At 33.1% G+C, this 22,872-nt stretch overlaps 1 protein-coding gene across 1 annotated transcript; it reads right to left on the reverse strand.

Annotated features, from left to right (window-relative positions):
* Positions 1 to 3,215: 3,215 nt before the first annotated feature.
* On the reverse strand, positions 3,216 to 10,519 carry LOC141486158 (uncharacterized). Its single transcript, XM_074183875.1, has 7 exons — positions 7,696 to 10,519; positions 7,185 to 7,312; positions 6,656 to 6,787; positions 4,253 to 4,384; positions 3,741 to 3,860; positions 3,597 to 3,677; positions 3,216 to 3,454 (listed from the first exon to the last, which is right to left on the reverse strand). The coding sequence occupies exons 3-7, from the start codon at positions 6,771 to 6,773 to the stop codon at positions 3,216 to 3,218; spliced, it is 690 nt and encodes a 229-aa protein (XP_074039976.1). The 5' UTR covers positions 6,774 to 6,787; positions 7,185 to 7,312; positions 7,696 to 10,519.
* Positions 10,520 to 22,872: the final 12,353 nt, after the last annotated feature.

Below are 22,872 nucleotides of genomic sequence, written 5' to 3' on the forward strand. Positions count from 1 at the left end.
TTCTTTGTTTTATAATATAGCTCGCCATTGAACTCGAAAGCCTCCAGATTCTCCTCTTTCTTGGTTCTTGCACAATTCACAAACCTTAAATAATTAGAGGTGGTTTCATCAGTTGCGTCGATCTGAAAAAAAAAGAATCGTTCATCACCACTTTCGAAATGGGTGGAAAAAAACACGGTACCTGAAAAAACGCGGGGCCCGAGAGATTGGATGGGAACAACTCGAGCGAGCCAGGGGAGAGCATTGTTATTCATTCAGTTGTTTATATCTAGATCGGCAAAGGGGTGATGGTTTATTCGTTAAGTTCAATTGTGAATTGATGCATCTTTGGGTAAAGCATATTTTTATAATTATTATATCTGCTTTTCGTATACTTGTTCGTAATTTTGCGGTCGAATACAACACGGTAATCATGCCTCAGTCACCGTATTCACCAGATTTGCCCCCTGCAACTTTTTTGATATTCCCAAGATTGAAGAGACCCATGAAAGGACGGTGTTCTGCGACGATTGAGAAGATAAGAACCGAATCCCTGAGAGAGCTGAAGGACATACCAAAAAGTGCATATCAGAACTGCTGTATTGGAAAAATAACTGGTACAAGTGTATTTTATCTGAGGGGGGACTAATTTGGAGGGGAAAAATAGAAAATGACGACTGTTAATATTTCGCTCATATGTATATAAAGTTAAGTCAATATCTGGGGAAAATATAATAATAATAATAATAATAATGTCTTTTATTTACTAAGGTGAAAAAGAAAGTACATAAACGAAAATTCAATGGGTTTGGTAAAATCCTGGAGCGGAATTCAGGAGATAAGCGTGTGCAACACGCCGAATCCTGCTCCTCCATTCAACTCCCTAACAATACACAAAACTTAAAAGTATTCATCGAACATATGATGTACAAAAAATTATAGTACCTATGTAGTAAGAGAGAGAGAAAAAAATGAAAGGAATAAAAGAAGGGTAATTCATAATGCTTACAGAATGGCTTGAACTTTGCATTTTATGCGAAACTTTAGTTGCACGATAGCCGTCTTTCATATAGCCAGTTACGAGCGTGAAGCTTGAAAAGTGTCAGTTTAATTTTTTCAGATGTTTGGGAAGACTATTGTAATGAGTGTAGATAGAAAAACTGAACGATCTCTCGAACAGTGCTGTGCTGTGGTGGGGGGGAGTTATTGCATTTTTGTGTCGGATATTTACTTTTTGTTTATTTTCACGAAATCGAAATTTATCATACAGATACTGCGTTGACTTGTTGATGATTGTAGTGTGAAATAGGGTTAGAGATTGCAATAAGAAACGATGCTTCATTGACAGCCATTGCGACTGTGAAAGCTTATGAGAGATATGCTGGAACTTACGGATGCCATAGATGTAGCGTAAACAGGAATTATGGACTTTTTGTATCCTGCATAAATCTAGACTATCCAAACAGGGATAATATACAGGTGAACAGTAGGTGAACTGTGAAAGGATGAGAGTCTGGCGTACATTGATTTTCGTGTGAGTATTTAGGTATGCTCGGTGAGGATAAATCAATCTTAAGTTGGCGTGAGCTCTCTGGATATATAATGAGACTTGCTTTTTGGACTTGAAATTATTATCCAATATCAAGCCAAGATTTGTTGCCTCCAGTACTATATTTAGAGTTATACCATTCAGAGAGATATTTACTTGATGTAAATACCTTTGGCATAATAACTTGGGACCAAACATAAGAACCTGCGTTTTATTAGGATTGATATGCAGTTCATGTTTCATAGAAGAATCATAAATGTTTTGAAGTTCAGTATTGATGTCAGCAACAGCTTCATTCAGCAATTCTGGTTTAAACGAAACATAAAGTTGTGTATCATCAGCGTAAGCATGATACTTACAAAGATTGATCATAGTCAGTATATTGGAGGATTATAAACTAAAAAGCAAGGGCCCAAGTATAGATCCTTGCGGAACACCGCGAATTAATAGCATCGATTCAGATAGTTCGCCTTCGAGTTTCACCATTTATTGTCTATTTGTGAAGTATTCTTGCATCATCTTAACGGCTGTTTTAGAGAAGCCAATGTATTTGAACATAGATATAAGTATTTCTGGATTCAATGAGTCGAATGCTTTACTGTAGTCCAGTAAGATCAATAATGATATGTCTCCTGTATCTGTTGCTGCCAATATGCCAAAATCATTTTCCTCATTTCGTTTCTTTATACAATAATTTCCTTTCAAATTTTACTGGTTTAATCTGCTGCGATGCTTTTCAAACGAAAAAGAGCACGATAAAAACTGGTGCAAGAAAACAAAGTCCTTATCTCGTTGACTCGGCTGAGGCAAAACGGTGAAGGTGAACGACGGGTCAACATATCTTGGATATTCTAAAATTCCCCAAAACCCTCAGTCGAGGGTTTTGCACATAACCTATTCGACCGTAGAAAAGGCCATCGTCGCCCAGGGATCCGCCCGGAAGAAAGGTAAGGGAACAATTCTGAACCCAGTTTTTCTTTTCTAATATTAATCGTTGAAATCACGGATGATTTTGAGGGTTGAAACCCTTGGATCATTCGTTCTTCATCACCAGCTTGGGAAGAATTATGATCGGAAATACTGTGTGGTCAAGTTTCTACATTTTGTTGTAACCAAATCGGCCCCGCCCACCATAAGGGACAGTCAAAAAGCTGAGATGGCAGCAATCCTCTGGAGCCAGGATGCCCCGGATTGTCTTCGGAGCGGAGAAGATGTCGCCAAGAAGATGGAGGAATTTTATCTTGGATGTAGGGCACTCGATTTGAAACGAAGGTTCTCCAGTGATGTGGAGATGAATCCAAGACAGTTGTAGAATCAGACCACGCTGTGACTTTGACAAAATGAAGTTTGGAGGAATATGGAGGAAGTGGTGTTGCTTGGGATTTTGCATACACGAGAGTTATCTTAATGCCGTTTTTACTTAGATATCGAAAATAAATAACGGCAGCGTAGCCTTTCTCGCTGCTATCAACAAAGCCATGAAGGTCACATTTCAAGAATGTTTCCTCACATAAAGGTCGAATCATTGAAAGATTTGAAATTAGTGGAAGTTCAGCTGGGTATTGCTCCCAACGACACGAATATTTTTTGAGAAGAGAAAATGAAAATTCGCCTTACTTTTTTAACATACCTCGTATGTCGATTACTAATCAAACTTTAATGAGCATATCGTTCAACAAAAGTGTTATTATATACTTACGAATGTTCCATCACTCAACTCCCAAGCATATCCAGTCTCTGTTTTGACATCTGTACGAACTCCTTCATAGGGTCCCAGCCGAATTCCAGTTTCCAAATTCTTTACGGCAAAAACTCCGTATCCGTGAATGTTGGAATAACGGACTGCCAATATACGTCTTGGCACAGTTTTTCTGGCTCGATCCGTTGAACCAACTGGGACTGGATTATCTTCCAGAGAGGCTTTGTCTGAAAATATAAGATTGTTAGGGGACTAAATTTGTCAGTGACCTGGAGACAAAGAAAGCAACGCGACTGATTAAATAAGATGATCATTCCTGAGCTATTTCTATTCGAAAAATATATCTTACGGATGTGCAAGTTTACTAACATGAATTTTTGGGAAGAACCGATGGTTTGTCTCCTTCAAAATAGTTCCTTATCGGTACAGCTCTCCTTGGATTTCTCCTCACTATGAAAAGAATATGACATCAATTAAATTTATTCGTATATCATCGTCTGAAACAATTCTTACCAGCCGACAGGAGAGTTTTAATCGCTCTCCCTTTTGGAGGCGATGATGGTTCAATTATGGGGAGGTCATCCGACACACATGAAGGAGATTCCATCGTGGAATTTACAGTTGATAAAAATGCTAGAAATTATTGTTTTTATTTACCAAAAAATTAGGAATTTAAAAAAAAAGTTGTTAACTCAATTATATACGATATTTATTTTAACTTGTTTCATTTACATTAAAAAATAGGAAGCTCATAATGAAAGGCCCTATATATCATATACAGAGTTACCACATGCAACGTAACTTTAAAATGAAAAAAAAATTACAAAGGCGCTTGAACTCTCGATTGGTCACAATCGTGCTAATTAATCCCTGCCCTTTCATCTTTTTCACTGATACTGGATATCTGTATATATGAAAAACTTGAGGAAGAAGAGCTCAAATCGAAAATTTAGGAGTGGTCCGAAAGATCCAACTTTTTGAAACTTTAAATTTATTCGTCTACCATCATCTGAAACAATTCTTACCATCACTGAGCACATTTTCAATTGCTCTTCGTTTTTGAGCTGAAGATGATTCCTCCGCGTCGACGTAATCGGAAACTGATGAATTTTGTTCTGAAGAGTTTCTCTTAGAGTCCGCCATAGGAAATTGGAATGCTAGAAATTATAAGGAAGGAAATTATCAAAATGACGATAAAAATAAAATAAAAACAACAATAAAAATTAATTGGCGCTTCGAGGCGACTTCATTGATTCCAGTGGCGCATTTGCTTTTTTAGCTGCAGGAAAACCCGGAAAAACCTACAGCACCACATCATCTGAAGATCTTGATCTAACAATGTCCTCTCTCTTATAAAACAAAATGTAGGGTGTCTCCAGAGGCTCCAATAAATTCAATGCATCGCCAGAACACTTTGTGGCACGACTATCGTCAAACTTAAACCAGTCCGTATCGTCTTTGACCAAGGCGTAATAATGACCAAATTCAACGCCAGAACCACAGTGAACAATGACTGCATGAATATTATAATTGTGGTCTGCTAGGTTGAAATGTTCACCTATTTCGAACTTTCCAAAGAGTTTCTTGCTTCCGTTAGAGGTTGAGTCTTGTTTGAAAATCATCAGTGTTATTATTAGATCGACTGGTGCCTCAGCTATACTTGTTTCCTTATAACAGTCAGTTTGGCGCATGTTTGACAATACAGTCGATCATCACCTGTTGAAAATTCCATTTTCAGATGATTTAACAATAAGCTTTGAACGGACTGGTTATTAGTCGTATTAGAAAAAGCTAGATGAAGAAATTATTGTTTTTACTTACCAAAAAATTAGGAATATCACATATTTATAAAAAGTTGTGAAATCAGTTATATACGATATTTATTTTAACTTGTTTCATTTAAATTAAAAAATTGGAGGGTCATAATGAAAGACCCTATATATCATATACAGAGTTACCACATGCAACGTAAATTTAAAATGAATAAAAGTTACAAAGGCGCTTAAAGTCCCAATTAACCACAATCGTGCTAATTAATCCAAGTCCTTGGACTTGGATAATGGATATCTGTAAATACAGTGTAATTTTCAAAGTATGTACCATATGGAAAACTTATTTATTAAGGGTTTTTCGACAAAACGTTATTCCTGATAAAGGTTTGTGCTTCACCTAAAACTAAACATACTCCAGCGAAATACAGTAAAACACACGTAATTTATGAGAAGCCGTCAAATATTTGATTTTGAGATAAGAAAAATTTCGGAAAATGTTATTCAAAAAAGTTGTACAGCATTGAAAAATACATCTAGATTTGAAGTTATGGTCATCCAAGGTAAGTATTATTTTTTCACCCATTTTTTGAAATGAGTACTACGAAAAATGAAAATTTGCTAAAACGATAAATAGACAGCATTCTGTATACGACAGTTTATTTTGAGAGCCTGTAATATTACGAATTACACAACGATGGTGTTAACCATGGTAAATTTTTGTTAAGAGTAAAATAATTTTCAAAGTTTTTGGTGCAAAGTTATTTTTATTTTTTGTCAACACCCAAAATTACTGAAAATTATACTGTATTGTAACAAGAACTCAATATTCAATAATATCAAATCACACAACATCAAAATAAAATAGGTATTTCAGAAACTCATTGACTTTCTGGAGATTTTCTTGTCCAAAATAATTCTCCAAAATGATCTCCAGAAAATCAATGAGTTTGTTCCAGAATACCTATTTTATTTTGATATTTTGTGATTTGATATTATTGAATATTAAGGTCTTGTTACAATACCGTATAATTTTCAGTAATTTTTGGTGTTAACAAAAAATAAAAATAACTTTGCACCAAAAACTTTGAAAATTATTTTACTTTCAAAAAAAATTGACCGTGGTTGACACTATAGTTGTGTGACTTGTAATATTGCAGGCTTTTAAAATAATACGTCGTATACAGGATGCTTTCTATTTATCGTTTTATGAAATTTTCATTATTCGTAGTCCCCATTTAAAAAAATGAGTAAAAAAATAAAACTCCACTTAGATGGCAATTACCCCAAAACTAGATATATTTTTCAATGCACAACAATTTTTCTAAATAACATTTTCCAAGATTTTCCATAATAAGAGTACTTTATTCTTGTCTCAAAATTAAATATTTGAAGGCTTCTGATAAATTACGAGTGTTTTACTGTATTTCGTTGGAGCATGTTTAGTTTCAGGTGAAGCACAAACTTTTATCGAGAATAACTTTTTGTCGAAAAACGCTTAAAAAATAAGTTTTCCATATGGTGCATACTTTGGAGATGACACTGTATAAAAAACCTGAGGAAGAAGAGCTCAAATCGAAATTTTATGAGTGTTGCGAAAGATCCAACTTTTTGAAACTTTTAATTTATTTATATATCATCATCTGAAACAATTCTTACCACGAGGCAGTAGAGTTTTAACTGCTCTTCTTCTTGTAATTAAAGATGGTTCCACCGCGTCGACGTAATCCGACACTGTCGAATTTTGTTCTGAAGAGTTTCTCTTAGAGTCCGCCATAGGAAATCGGAATGCTAGAAATTATTGTTTTTACGTACCAAAAAATTAGGAATATCACACATTTAAAAAAGTTGTGAACTCAATTATATACGATATTTATTTTAACTTGTTTCATTTGAATTAAAAAATAGGAAGCTCATAATGAAAGACCCTATATATCATATACAGAGTTACCACATGCAACGTAACTTTAAAATAAAAAAAAAATTACAAAGGCGCTTTAACTCTCGATTGGCCACAATCGTGCTAATTAATCCATGTCTTTCATCTTTTTCGCTGATACTAAATATCTGTATATATAAAAAACTTGAGGAAGAAGAGTTCAAATCGAAAATTTAGGAGTGGTCCGAAAGATCCAACTTTTTGAAACTATAAATTTATTTGTATATCATCATCCGAAACAATTCTTACCAGGAGGCAGGAGAGGAGTTTTAACTGCTCTGGAAGCGGAGATGGATCCATTATGCTGAGGTCATGCAAAACAGATGAGTTTGGTTCGGAAGAGTTTCTCTCAGAGTCCGCCATAGGAAATCGGAGTGCTAGAAATTATTGTTTTTACGTACCAAAAAATTAGGAATATCACATATTTATAAAAAGTTGTGAAATCAGTTACATACGATATTAATTTTAACTTGTTTCATTTACATTAAAAAATAGGAAGCTCATAATGAAAGACCCTATATATCATATACAGAGTTACCACATGCAACGTAAAAAATTACAAGGGCGCTTTAACTCTCGATTGGCCACAATCGTGCTAATTTATCCATGCCTTTCATCTTTTTCGCTGATACTGGATATCTGTATATATAAAAAACTTGAGGAAGAAGAGTTCAAATCGAAAATTTAGGAGTGGTCCGAAAGATCCAACTTTTTGAAACTTTAAATTTATTTGTATATCATCATCCGAAACAATTCTTACCATGAGGCAGGAGAGTTTTAACTGCTCTTGGAAGCGGAGATGGATCCATTATGCTGAGGTCATGCGAAACAGAGGAGTTTGGTTCTGAAGAGTTTCTCTTAGAGTCCGCCATCGGAAATCGGAATCCTAGAAATTATAACTTTCAATTAAATAAGTTCAATGATTAAAAACAATTTTTTTTTAAATATTTTTTTGTCAGATTAGGCGGATCCCTCTAGATAATCGTCAGATTATGAAACAGCACGTCTAAAACGTAAAGATGAACCATATATATCTTAATCTGACGCGCTTGAGTATTTCAAAATGACGAATTTTTTTACACATTATAATAATGGCCGCTAGTTTTCGTCAGATCGAAATCGTCAGATTATTGAATGAGAGCTTTTTTTTGGGGCACTTAACACCCCCTTAGAAAATCTGACGCGCTCTGTTAATTTTTTTTCTTTTCATTTTTAACCCTTACGTACAACCACCCACATCATGCAAACGATCAGATTAACATACCAACATTATTAAAAATACGTAGGACATTGATGGTAGCAATATCTGACGCGCTCGAGTATGTCCATGCAACAGTTGTTTTCACATATTTAATAATCTATAGCAGCTTCCCCCATCGATGAAAAGGTATATATTATATAACATTTTTTTCTTCTTATCATCTAAGCTTTGCAACCTAATATGTCTCAATGACGCTAGAATAAATCCCCATTTTGCATCGTGAGCTCCCCTGCTATAAACACCAAACCACAGCGGTCCTCAAAGCCGCGACATAACCCTTGCTATCGGTCAAATTCAGCCTGATTTATGCGCTAGTAATGGAAAATTGGACTTCCCTATACTACATAAATGATATATTTCCCGCAAAATGGCATCAATAGGTCTTTCAGACGAATAAAACATTTCAATGATATCTCACCCATACACTTTGTTTCATTTAAATTGAAAAATAAGAAGCACTTAATGAAAGACCCTATATATTATATACAGAGTTACCATATGCAACGTAACTTTAAAATGAAGAAAAAAAATACAAAGGCGCTTAAACTCTCGATTGGCCACACTCGTGCTAATCCGTGTCCTTTCATTTTTTTTGAAGATAATGGATATCTGAGGAAGAAGAGCTCAAATCGAAAATTTAGGAGTAGTCCGAATGATTCAACTACCATGAGGCAGGAGAGTTTTAACTGCTCTTGAAGGCGGAGATGGATCCATAATGCTGAGGTCATCCGAAACAGATGAGTTGAGTTCTGGAGATTTTTTCTTTGAGTCCGCCATAGGAAATAGAAACGTTAGAAATTATTGTTATTACGTACCAAAAAATTCAGGAATATCAAACATTAAAAAAAAAATTTGAAATCAGTTATATACGATATTTATTTTAACTTGAAATGGGTATAACGATTTTAATGAAAAAATCAAATTAAGGAGTCCAATTTCAGTACAAGTAGGTACTTCCAATTACCTGTTTTGAAAGTACATCAAGAAACAAGTAGTTGAAAAAATACAAAACTTTTGAATTGCTCGATAGAATGGCTAAATATTTTTGACAAAAGCTCATAATAAAAAAATGTTGGAATGGTAATTTTCAGGCATGAATTGGTCACTCGGTATGGCCCCTTAAGTTTCTCTACCTAACACCTCTTGATTTTTTAAGGGCTACGTAAATCAGTGATTTTCGAAATTTTTTCACAAAATCTTCTGTGATTCCATAACATCAATGAAAAAAACCGTTTCGTCTGAATTCCACGTACAGGATTCTTCTATAATGACTTTTGAGTTTCCTGATTATAAATTGACTCGTAGCAGTTTACAGAGGACCCCTCCAAACCTATATTTACGCGTCTCAAACCGATTGCTTTCGATTTCATTTTTGAATTATCCCTTTCGGACCCTAAATAAATAAAGGTAATTAAAGCTGAGTATCTTAGTTTATTCCTTTTTATGGTCAAACACAAACGTTCACGTGAGCGTAAATGGTTCATCATGGATTATCTCTATGATACGTTGTATCATATAGATGAATGAATTTTACAGTTCTGAAACCAATAGAAGATGATGTGGACTACAAGATCACCTGATATGACATCGTTTTATTGGGCCGTTTTCCCGAAGCGTCAATTTATTCCATACTCAAATGATGATTTCGAAACAAAAAAGAATTCATTCGTGCTTTCATTTTACTCAAATACATCGACTACGTCTTCTATTTTTAGCATTCTCTCATTACAGAATAAAAAACTCTCGTTCCAAAAAAAAACACTGTTCTATGATTGCAAATTAACATTTAAATAAATACCCACTTGTTGATTTTCTGCATCCTCAATTAAAATTAGAAAATGTGGGAAATATTTCGTAATATAATTGAAAAAACGAGAAAATTTTTGTGATTATACTACGTGATGATAGGAATTCAGAACACTTTTTATTTTTTGTCGGAATCAATTAGTTTTCAAGGTAAGTAAGTAAGTACGTAAGTAATCTTTATTATAGGATACATCCTAATCTTACAAGACATAATAACTAATTAAAAATTTAAATTTCCACAGTGCAAAAAATATTAATAAAATTCAAATCTGTATATAGATAATAACAATAATGAAGATGAACTAAATAAAAAGATGATTATAAAAAATATACAATTTATAAGACCCAATGTTGAAAACCAATATTGATATAGTAACATACATATAATATACATATTTTCCAACTAACTAACGCTCTAGGTATTCCAATAATTTACTTTCAAACCCTCTTACAGTATTTTCCTCTTTAATGGCATTTGGTAAATTGTCAAATTCCCGTAGTCCCTTGTAGAATAAGATTTTCGTTCCGCCTCCAGTGTGAGTTCTATATATATATATATATATATATGAAAATTATTATAAAATCTTGTCTCCTGTTCATGTATTTGATTATTGAAAACCGAAAATTCATCAAAATATGTTAGTTGGAGACTTATGGTTATTTAAAATATAAAAATCATTTAAAAAAAAATAATCGATTTGAAATCGACAGCCATTGTAGTATATTTAACATGTGATCAATGGAAGTATAACGACTGCATCTTTCGCTTTCGGCAAGTCGTCAAATTCTTTTTCGCTAAAATATTGTCTAATCACTCACAACACTATTACTTACAGCCTTTTTCAATTCCTTTGCGATTCACGAGATATCGACAATCTTCTTGAACTTGAACGCCTCAAACAAGCCGAAAAAAATTTATGGAACTATCAACGGTGTTTTGTTTTAAACACATGATACCGCGATAGTCAATGTAGCAACTCTTGGCGATTGTGACTGTTTGCATAAAATAATAAAATGAACAGAATATTTTCCTAATTAAAAATACATTTACATTTATTTTATATTGACATGTCAGATAGGTAAAAATTTTTGTTAAAGTTATAATAAAATAGTATTGTAATCGAGTGACAATTCTATGATGGTTTGAATTTTCATTGTTGGAATCCACCAAGTTAGTCAAGTTCATGTCAATATCAGAAGTATGGAGTACAGTGGTGGGCAAAATTTTAAGGAAATCGTTGAAAACCCTTTTTTTATGTCACTTGATGGGTTTCATTTGGTGGCAGATTAAATGACAGTATTCAGAAATTATTCCAAGGACGTTATTCATACGGGGGGTGATAAATATAACCCGACCTAACCTAACTTTGTCTAACCTTACTTTAGAATTTAAAAAAACTATGTATCTTCAACATCTAACCTGACCTCCGATTTCTAGAAGGAACGTATAGTAAACGTATAGTGAATGAATAGTGAATCTTAATGCAATTTATAAAAAATGATTTGTGTGCACCTGACAAATTATGGAATTTCATTCTAATTTCAGGAAACTCGGCAATAAGTGATTGAAAAGGGATAGAAAAAGGTGCGATGATATGGGAAAAGTTCTGTTGATTAAAAAAATTTGTGAAATGCAATCATTCATTGCTTAAAAAAAGGTAAAATATAACGTCATGCAAACTTCGACAGGTTATATCTCGAAAACTGATTGAATCCGACAAAAAATAATATAATCGAAATAACTTACCATTCCCTAATAATGACAATGCTAAATCATAAAAAAGTAATATTCAAACTGACCTACTTCGCTGCAAACAATCAGCAACTTCTCGTCAAATTCAAATATCGGGACTTTCGAAGCTTTCGGCAAGTCGTCAAATTCTTTTTCGCTAAAATATTGTCTAATCACTCACAACACTATTACTTACAGCCTTTTTCAATTCCTCTGCGATTCACGAAATATCGACAATCTTCTTGAACTTGAACGCCTCAAACAAGCCGAAAAAAAATTATGGAACTATCAACGGTGTTTTGTTTTAAACACATGATACCGCGATAGTCAATGTAGCAACTTTTGGCGATTGTGACTGTTTGCATAAAATAATAAAATGAACAGAATACTTTCCTAATTAAAAATACATTTACATTTATTTTATATTGACATGTCAGATAGGTAAAAATTTTTGTTAAAGTTATAATAAAATAGTATTGTAATCGAGTGACAATTCTATGAGGGTTTGAATTTTCATTGTTGGAATTGACCAAGTTAGTCAAGTTCATGTCAATATCAGAAGTAATGAGTACAGTGATGGGGAAAATTTTAAGGAAATCGTTGAAAACCCTTTTTTATGTCACTTGATAGGTTTCATTTGGTGGCGGATTAAATGACAGTATTCAGAAATTATTTCAAGGACGTCGTCGATACGGGACGTGATAAATATAACCCGACCTAACCTAACTTTTCTAACCTTACTTTAGAATTAAAAAAAAATATGTATCTTCAACATCTAACCTGACCTCCAAATTCTAAAACGAACGTATTTTCGAATATTTACATTTGTAAAAACTATCTTTCCTCAACATCTAACCTGACCTTCGAATTCTAGAAGGAACGTATAGTGAACATATAGTGAATGAAAAGTGAATCCTAATGCAATTCATAAAAGGTGATTTGTGTGCACCTGACAAATTATGGAATTTCATTCTAATTTCAGGAAAAGAGATAGAGAAAGGTGCAATGATATGGGAAAAGTTCTGTTAATTAAAAAAAATTGTGAATTGCCATTATTCATTGCTTAAAAAAAAGGTAAAATATGACGGCATGCAAACTTCGACAGGTTATATCTCGAAAACTAATTGAGTCCGACAAAAAATTTAAAGTGTTCTGAATGGGAAATATTTTGTAATATAATTGAAATAACTTTCATTCCCTAATAATGAAAATGCTAAATCATGAAAAAGTAATATTCAAACTGACCTACTTCGCTGCAAACAGCAACTTCTCGTCAAATTCAAATATCGGGACTTTCGAAGCTTTCGGCAAGTCGTCAAATTCTTTGTCGCTAAAATATTGTCTAATCACTCACAACACTATTACTCACAGCCTTTTTCAATTCCTCTGCGATTCACGAAATATCGACAATCGTCTTGAACTCAAACGCGTCAAACAAGCCGAAAAAAAATTATGGAATGATCAACGGTGTTTTGTTTTAAACACATGATACCGCGATAGTCAATGTAGCAACTCTTGGTGTTTGCATAAAATAATAAAATGAACAGAATATTTTCCTAATTAAAAATACATTTACATTTATTTTATATTGACATGTCAGATAGGTACAAATTTTTGTTAAAGATATAATAAAATAGTATTGTAATCGAGTGACAATTCTATGAGGGTTAGAATTTTCATTGTTGGAATCCACCAAGTTAGTCAAGTTCATGTCAATATCAGAAGTATGGAGTACAGTGGTGGGCAAAATTTTAAGGAAATCGTTGAAAATCTTTTTTTTTATGTCACTTGATAGGTTTCATATGGTGGCGGAATAAATGACAGTATTCAGTAATTATTCCAAGGACGTCGTCGATACGGGGGGTGATAAATATAACTGAGAGTATACTGGTAAGATGAACTGAACGTTAAATGAACATAAAGAGATCAGTGTCGCTTTGGCGTCTTCTTTTTTGAAGAGATATTCAGTGACTGTAATTATGAAAAAGATTCAGAGAAATAACCCCTATATAATACAGGGAGTTAATAAAGTGGACAAACCTTTAATGTATCAGTATTTTCGAAATCAAATGGTATGGTCAGTGGTGTGCGTATCGTTGAGGAAGTCTCTCAGATGACATTACGAATACAGGGTGTTGAAACGAAAGGAAAAAAGATCTGCCTTAGTTCGGCAAGTCGGTAGGACTTTGATATCATAGAGTAGGGTGCCGGTGAAGATGTCCATCCGCATCCGATGACCTGGTATCCAAATGGAATGACAAGCTATGTTTATACATACCATTCGGGGCTGATACAGAATTATTTTCTCTGGTGCGAGAAAAAATAAGCAATGATCCTAAAAATCATCTCCAGTAAGAATATGTCCTTTTCATATGATGTGGAGTGTACTCCAGATCAGTAAGCCTAAGGATTAAGTGGGGAATGGGAAGAAATACCAGCGTGGTCCAAACAGAACTGGCTGGTATCTCAATCGCCACAAAAGAAATAAGCAAGAAAGGAATTTCTGGCAAAAACATAACAATCTGCACTGACAGCAGACAAGCCCTATTAGCCTTGAACAGACAACGTATGAACTCAGGGCTGGTACTAGAGTGTCACCAAGATTTAGCCAAAGCCTTGGTAGATAAAAACATTATCCTAGCTGGGTTAAAGAGCACGACAGAAGTAAAGGTAATCGCATTGCCGACTCTTTAGCCAAGGAAGCGGCTGGACTAAGAATTTTAGGACCCATCGGTGGCACCTACGGCCTGATGACTTCGAAAATTGCAGAATTAGTCAAGTGGTATTCCCATGCTCAATCCTTAAAGAGATTGGACGAAACCAAAGGATGTAATCTTGCCAGGATCACCTTGGGTGACCTTGGGAAGCTGACGCCGAAGAAATATTTGGCAATGACCAGGAAAAATGTACGTATAACAATAGGATTTCTGACTGGCCACTGTCAACTAAGGAAAAACCTCCATATTATGGGGCTAGTGAACACAACTCTATGCAGGATGTGTGAACAGGAAGATGAGATGGTCGGGCATGTCTTATAATAATAATAATAATAGCTTTATTGTCCAACAATTACTCATTTACAGGACAATATGAAATTTTATTCACAATACTTAACCTTAAACGAAAAATGAAATGAACAAAAAAGAAAAACCAATTCTAATTACCTACTTCAAGTATATGTTAGCAATTCTAATAATGTTATGAAGGTTAGTGAATAATAAATCAGCATGGGCACGAATGCTATTAAAATTTGTGCACATAACATATATTGGGGAATTGAGCCTAATGTTAGTTCTTGCTCTGAGAGGTCCAAAAATGGAGTGAGATCGTGAAGCTGGCCGTGGTACATTGATGTTAATTTGTTGTTCAAGAATTTTAGGGCAGCCAACTCTCTCATTCACTAACTTGAATAAAAATATGAGCGACGCACATTTTCTGCGATGCTCTAAACTAAAAAGTTCCAAACGTTCATATATGACATCATTACTGATACCTCTCTCAGGGTAAGAACCGTCTATTCTGAAAATAAGAAATTTACAAAACTTTCTTTGAACTCTTTCAATAGCTATGTTATGAATCTCATAGAATGGACTCCAGAGGATACTTGCATATTCTATCTTCTAACGTACGTAGGTGAAATACAACAGCTTCATGGCTTTGATATTATGAAAGTTTCTGCAATTTCTAACAATGGAACCATAAGCTCTGAAAGATTCTGAAACTTTTTGTGAAATATGTCTATCAAATGTTAATTTATGATCGAATATTACCCCAAGGTCTTTGATGATCTCATTACATCTCAGCAGATCTGAATCCTGTATTACATACGGGAATGTATAAACCCCTTTTTTTTCGACTATCACTCACTATTTTACATTTCTCCACATTGAGTTTCAATTTATTATTGCTACACCAAGCAACAAGAAATTATAATTGAGATTGAAGATTTACACAATCGCCTACTTCCTTAATTATAGAAAATAATTTCAAGTCATCCGCGAAGCATAACCGCTCACAAGCTAAACTTTCACATGAGTCATTAATAAACAATAAAAACAAAAGAGGGCCTAGGTTGGAGCCCTGAGGCACACCAGAAGAAGCTATATATGTTCTAGATTTATAACCGTTATAGGACACGAAATGTTTTCTACATGTCAAATAGGATTGCATCAGCTGACAGGCGGTATTCGAAAAACCAAAACTCATCAGTTTATTGAGCAAGATACCATTATTAATTTTGTCCGGAGTAGGATTTCTAACTGGCCACTGTCAACTAAGGAAACACCTCCATAATATAGGGCTAGTGGACAAACCTCTATGCAGGATGTGTGAACAGGAAGATGTCCTGTCAGGCATGTCCTATGCGAGTGTCCGGAGTTATCGTCAATAAGAGAGTGTGTGTTCTAGGAGTTTTGGCCTACACCTGCCAATATAAAGGATATGTCTCCTAGTAACCTGCTCACCTTCCTGGAAAGGACAGGATAGACGATGACCTAGGAGGACAACTCCTCGGGAGGATGTACAATGGATTACATGTTGCCTAAGTGCTGTGGACCTACACTCGCCCTCCCTACCCTACAGATTTAGAGGTCCTTTTCACGATTGGAAAAATCACAAATAGTTATGTGAATTTACGCTACTTTACATTCGTCACAAATTGCATACTTCTGGTTATGTAACTTTCCAAAGATATTTTTTCTGTGCTAGCTAAGAATGTATTTTTGAAGGGGGATTATAAATATCAAGTGTTTGGACAATTGAATGTTATGAAATTTTGTTGGGGCTGATACAGAATCATTTTCTCTACTTAAAAAAAATAATCATTGATAATAAAAGTCTACTTCAGTAAAAATATGTAATTTTCACGATTAGAACATTTACAAATGGTTATGTGAATTTACACGTCTTCAAATCGATTACAAATTGCAAACTTTTGGTTATGTTATGGTTATGGCAATTTGATTCATTTTTAGTTGTATTTTACTTCATTAATTTCAGGTTTCTGCTTGATATAATTGTCATTTTCAGCTATCAATTTTAATTTTTGATTTGTATTGGTTCTTTTAGGGATTTTAAATCATTTTATATAATACTAGTACTATGTTGCTGTATTGCTGCTGTTCCAAGGTTTTGACAGACTCGAATCAACGAACTCAGGCGTGCGCAGCTTTATAGAATAGTGCTTTCAAAAAAGTGTTCTACAGCGCCATCTAGTGGCGAGTTACAGAAAAATTGATAACGTAAAAACCTTCTCTATGGAAAATTACTTATACAATATATATATATATATATATATATATATATATATATATATATATATATATATATATATATACATATATATATATATATATATATATATATATATATATATATATATATAAATATATATATACCGGTACTGACGATGCCCAATAGGCTGAAACAGCTGTATACCGGTGGCTCTTAAATTGAAATCAATATGGGAATAATCAAAGAGTACTTATCTATTCATTTTTTGATTTTCATGGATTTATTTTCCAGCAGCTTGACTGCATTAACCTTTCTAGATTTTATATCATTTCTAGAAACATGTGGAATCGTTTTCCGATGGCATTTAAGGTTAGCTTCCCAAATTTCTGCTACCGCAGTTGTCGGTTGATTGGTCAAACCACCAACACTGATATATATATATGCCACACAACGGTGTGGCGTTAGTATATCGACACCACACTGTTTTTGTTTAATAAATTTTGTTTCGAGTGAGATAGAAACACTGTTTTTACCGCATTCGAATCAGATGTAACTCCAGATTATTGGGCCCCAATACCACCTATCTAACTCTTTTCAGTGTAAAGTAATTTAATGTTTTCGTGTGTGCCCAAATGATAGTAGAATGTAAAAATTCATATATAATTAGTTTGGGATTTATCCACATTGGCGCTGTTATAGATGTATATCCAGCTTTCACTCTATCAACATTTCGGCATCAGAAATCTGGCAACACCGTATATTGATATTTGGTCGATCTTGAATTCTTATTACTCTTCAAGTAATTTTTAGTGAATAACATTTCAACCTCAAGATATATAGCTATATACAAATGGGATTACTTACTATCATTATGGCATCAAGATACACCATTATTATAGTATTAAACCGAAAGAAAACGTAATTCAGTTACATTGTGGCAGTTCGCCACTAAGTCATGTTTTGTCGTATTTATTAAATAAAAGCGAATAAAGTAATATAAAGTAGAACGTATTATAAACAAAAGCTTATTTAAATTTCAACCACGTTTTAATAAAAAAATGTTTTTATTTAGCGATGACGGCCGTTTCAAGTTTAACTAATCATGAAACGGCCGTCATTACTTAATAAAAACATTTTTTTATTAAAAAATGGTGGAAATTTATATAAACTTCTGTTTATAAAACGTTTCAAAGATGTATAGTTTCCACAAAGTAACTATAAAAAAAAATCATAATATAAAGTAAACAATATTTTTTTCTAAAATAGCAATTGAAAACTACTACGTTTGAAATTTTTATCTTGGTGGAAAATTCTTATTAAAAGCTTTTTGTGATTTTTTCAGGTTATTTTGACTATTAGTTTATTAGAAAATATTAGTTTTTTGGTTTGTTTGGGATTTTTTGGTAGTTTTTGAGAATTTTCGGGTTCAAGACTTTCATTTTAAGTGAATATTTATGATTATGAGACTCAAGTAGCATACCAATTTGCACCCAAATATTATTTTTTCAAATTTCTATGTTTTTTTTGAGAAAAATATTAACTGAAATTATTATTACCTTAAATTATCGTTTTTAGAATTTTATGGATAATAGTCCCAAAGTATTACGAAAAATCTTAATTATTCCCTAAAAATGGGAAATATTCCAAAAAAATATATAGTCCCAATAGAAATGAGCTTCTCCAGCTTCTATTTCAGACAAATTTTAATTAGATTAGATTATTAATCCTAGTCTAAGAGTTTTTATATTAATTTAGTTTTCTGTTTCAGAACATTTCTTAACACTTTCGGTAATAGTGTATTCTTGAAACAGCTTAGCTACCTACCTAATCCAAACTGAAATTGTTCGGAAAATATAAATCCAGTGTGACCCAAATAATAGTAGGTAAGGTTAATGAAATAGAATTAAATATATGAAAGTTTTTATTTAAAATCAGCTCCAAACAACCAAGCAGGTAATAATGAAATCAACAAAGAGAACACAAGATTCACATCTATTTTTTTATCAAAAATATTTTTAAACAGCTAAAAATTAAAATATAAGTTACATAAATGACTGTTAATGTAACTCAGATATAATTAATAAAACGGAAATACTTTTCCAAATGTAAAGCAGAAATGAAATAAAGATTTATATTTTTCATGCAAACAGCTAAAAATAACTTTACTTTTTCGTGGAGTATGCATTTTGAATGAAGACCTTTATCTTTTTCCAGTCTTTGTTTTCTAACAAGTTGGGATGTTTTTCTTTCAGTTCTTCACATTCCATCTGAGTTGGAGCTTTTTTTTTCTGTATATGTTCATTAAAAAAAGAAATAACCAATTTCTTTTGCTGTTCCATGTCGACCGTTATTTCCTCTAAAGATTTGCCTGTAAAATTTGCTGCCGAACCTTTCTCCATTAATAACAAAATTTTAGAAATTTTTGCAGTCTGGTATATATCGTCAGGCAGCCTATATGACTTCTTATGAATTCCAGTAGTGTGTCCCATAAACGACGCTAATTGTTCTAGGTCATTTTCCGTCATGTGGAACACTTGAGAAAGGGTTGCTAAATGTTTTCTTAGGCGCGTTGATGTGAGCGCTTTCGGGTTTTTAGCACCACATGAATTTGCATGTTGCTGCAGTATTTTATATCCCCTGAAAGGTTTATCAGAACCGCTACTTACAAAAAATTTTTACTATCTTTTAATAATATGTTTTTCTCTAGCACTCAAAATAATGTTAATATGACGCTGTACATCGGGGCTAAATAGAACTGGTACGCCACGATCCCTTTTCCCCCTAATAACAACTCTTTTGAATTTTTGTAACAACACTTTTTCGGCCGGAGAAACTACTTCTGAAAATTCCTTATATTTAGTTTCATTTGGTTTTTCTGAATTAAGGTAAGTGTCTAACAGGAGACGTTGCAACTCTCCAGGTCTTTTTCTGTTCAATAAAATTAACCGACAATAAATAGTTTCTAATAATATATTATAAGATTTGCTATTTGCGGGATCAGATTTTAATACTCCAGCACATTCTTCTGCTTTAGCACACAGATATTGTTTTAATAACTGCAAATCACTTGCGAGCGGAACAATTGTAATTTTGTTCCACTTTTGCATATTTAAGTTATTTGAAGCTTCGGTGGATATATCATATCTCCAGTTAGCCTCTAAAAGTTTAATCATCGTTTGCAAATCTACTTGAGCAACAGCTGTGGAAATATCAGAATAAACAACTTTTTTTTTTAAGCATAAACAATTGCGATGTCAGAACATTGTTTTAGTACAGTGCTAATATTCATTGCAAAAGTTGGTGATTCAAAAACCCCTTCAAATGGATCATATTTTGCAATGATTTTAGTGGCAGTCACCAAATGATCGTAGCATTTTGGATTTAGGGCATCAAATAATGTTTTTACGGTTGGTTCTAATTTTCTCACTTCGATAAGAATTTTAGATAGCTCCCTCATTTTTCGAGAAGCAATATTCACAAAATGAGCATCCCGAGGAGTTTTAATATATCTAGCCCCAAATGCACAAATGAGGGTATCTTTCTTGGCTACCAATGATACTTCATCCATCCTCATAGTTGGAAACACTTTTTGCTGCAGTTTTTTTATCTATACTGAGTTTTAGTAAAAACCTCTTCTGAGTTCCGTCATTTGATTTTCCTGAATACTTTTGTTTATGGCGCCATAAATGACGTTTAGAATAAAATCCCAAACAAAATTCACAAGCAATGTATGAACTTTGAGTGTGAGGTAAATTTGGTTTTTTCATTGCTTTGAAATGTGTCTGAGAGTTTACGTAATTTCCCCTTTTACGCAAATTTGTAAGTAGACATTTTCTTTGCTGCCTACAGGCTTTGATATTATTTTAGTTACTTCAACTTCATGGGAATGATATTTAATTACGTGTCTAGCGAAATTCAGTACAAGGTCTTCACAGAAATAACAGTAGTCCCTCGTTCTCACTCTCTTGGGTTTAGGTTCTTCTTTTTGCTGAATATTTATGAGAGATGGTGTAAAGTTTTAGCATAAAAAAAACACAAATAATCAACAAATGTATTATTTTGAAAATATTTGTTATCAACCTCTGAACAATTTCCTTCTTCTTGATTTTCTGAGATATTTTTAGTGGTTTTAATATTATATTTCAATTTCTTTTCGTTATTTTTCTCAGTTTTGTTTGTTTTCTGATTACTATAGATTTTCCTGCCTCTCCTATTGATACTATTTTTCTTTTTACTTGTTCCATTATCCCTTCTATTTCTCTTGTCATTGCTGCTTCTCTTATCATTACTAGTTCTCGTATCATTACTACTTGTCTTATCATTACTACTTTTTTCATCTTTACTATTGTTAATATCTTTACAATTTTTCTTTTGCTAGAAGAAAGAAAGCAAGCTAGCAACAGCAACAGTAAATACAAAATATCTGAATACCTTTGAAATCCCATATTCGCTGCCTTCACTATCGGAACTAGGGGTATATAATGGATCTTTATCCGAGTCGTAATAAAACGAATCCTTACAAAAATGTATTTAGAAAATAGATGTTTTTGAAATAACACTACAGTAAAAACAATTAGTCAAATAACTAACCCGTATTTCTTGTGGTAAGTGTATTTAAGCTGGAGTGAAAATAAGTAATATCAATGTATTTTGTTTCAAAATATTAAAAATTTTACTTCTAACAAAAATTCCAATCCTTTAATTGGATCTGGAGGAGGACTTTCTAAAGGGAAATGAAGATTCTCTTGGGAGTCGCGCAAGTTCTCCGATGGAGCCACAGGATCTAAAGAACTATTCTCCTTAAAATAATCACTCTCCGTTAGATATGAGAGAACATTATTTTCGACAAAAACCGAAGAACTATTCTCCTCATTACAATCATTATTTTCCGTTGCAGATGAAGAAATATTTTTTGCCACTTGAACTGAAGAACAATTCTCGTTATTGAGAAAATTATTCTCTTTAAGAGAAAGAGGCACATTACATAAGCGGTTATATGTAAATGAGGTCCTAGTTTTCCCTAAAAGTTTAATTATAAAATTTAACTTTTCCAAAGGAAATACGATATGATTATACAATAATGTACATGTTTATTTGAGCTGGCATTAAATAAAGAATGGTTATTGTCTTTGTACGTCAGTATTTTGTGAAATTAATCAAAAATATCTTATTTGCGTCTTACTTTTACAGATTTACTGTATTATGTCCTGTATTAAGTCTAAAAAAAATCGCTGAATCTATATACACGGTTATTTTTTTAATAAATTTACTCCTTCTAGGTGACGCCAGATTACCGTTTCATGTACGGACGTCAAAATGATAGAATGGTGTATTTGTATATATATATATATATATATATATATATATATATATATATATATATATATATATATATATATATATATGTATATATATGCCGGTGGGATACATTTAACAAGTTGATTCAGACTAACCTCGAACTATACATGACTCACAAAAAGACAAAAAGACTTTCCATTTTGTGCAGATCATTCAGTTCCACCCACTTTAAAATTACCAAAATTGAATGCTGATTTACATAGTAAAAAAGAGTACATCTTGCATTATAGAAATTTGAAACAAGCATTGGCAAACGGTTTGATTTCAACTAAGATACATAAGGTATTGGAATTTAAACAGTCTAAATGGCTGCGACTATATATTGAACTTTATACTTGATTGAGGGCTATGGCTACAAGTAATTTTGAAAAAAATCCATAAAAATTAGCTAATAATGCTGTATTTGGAAAAACAATAAAAAATATAAGGCTACAAAGAGTTGTTAAATTGGTTAATTTTTATGAAGGTCGTTAAGGAGCCAAAAATTTGATTGCTAGTCCGTAGTTCCATAGTAGAACAATTTTCGATGAAAATTTCATGGCAATTGA

Source organism: Leptinotarsa decemlineata, unplaced genomic scaffold, assembly GCF_025532065.1.
Source record: "Leptinotarsa decemlineata unplaced genomic scaffold, Ldec_3_MD MMD2_tig00026347_RagTag_RagTag, whole genome shotgun sequence".
Taxonomy (NCBI): domain Eukaryota; kingdom Metazoa; phylum Arthropoda; class Insecta; order Coleoptera; family Chrysomelidae; genus Leptinotarsa; species Leptinotarsa decemlineata.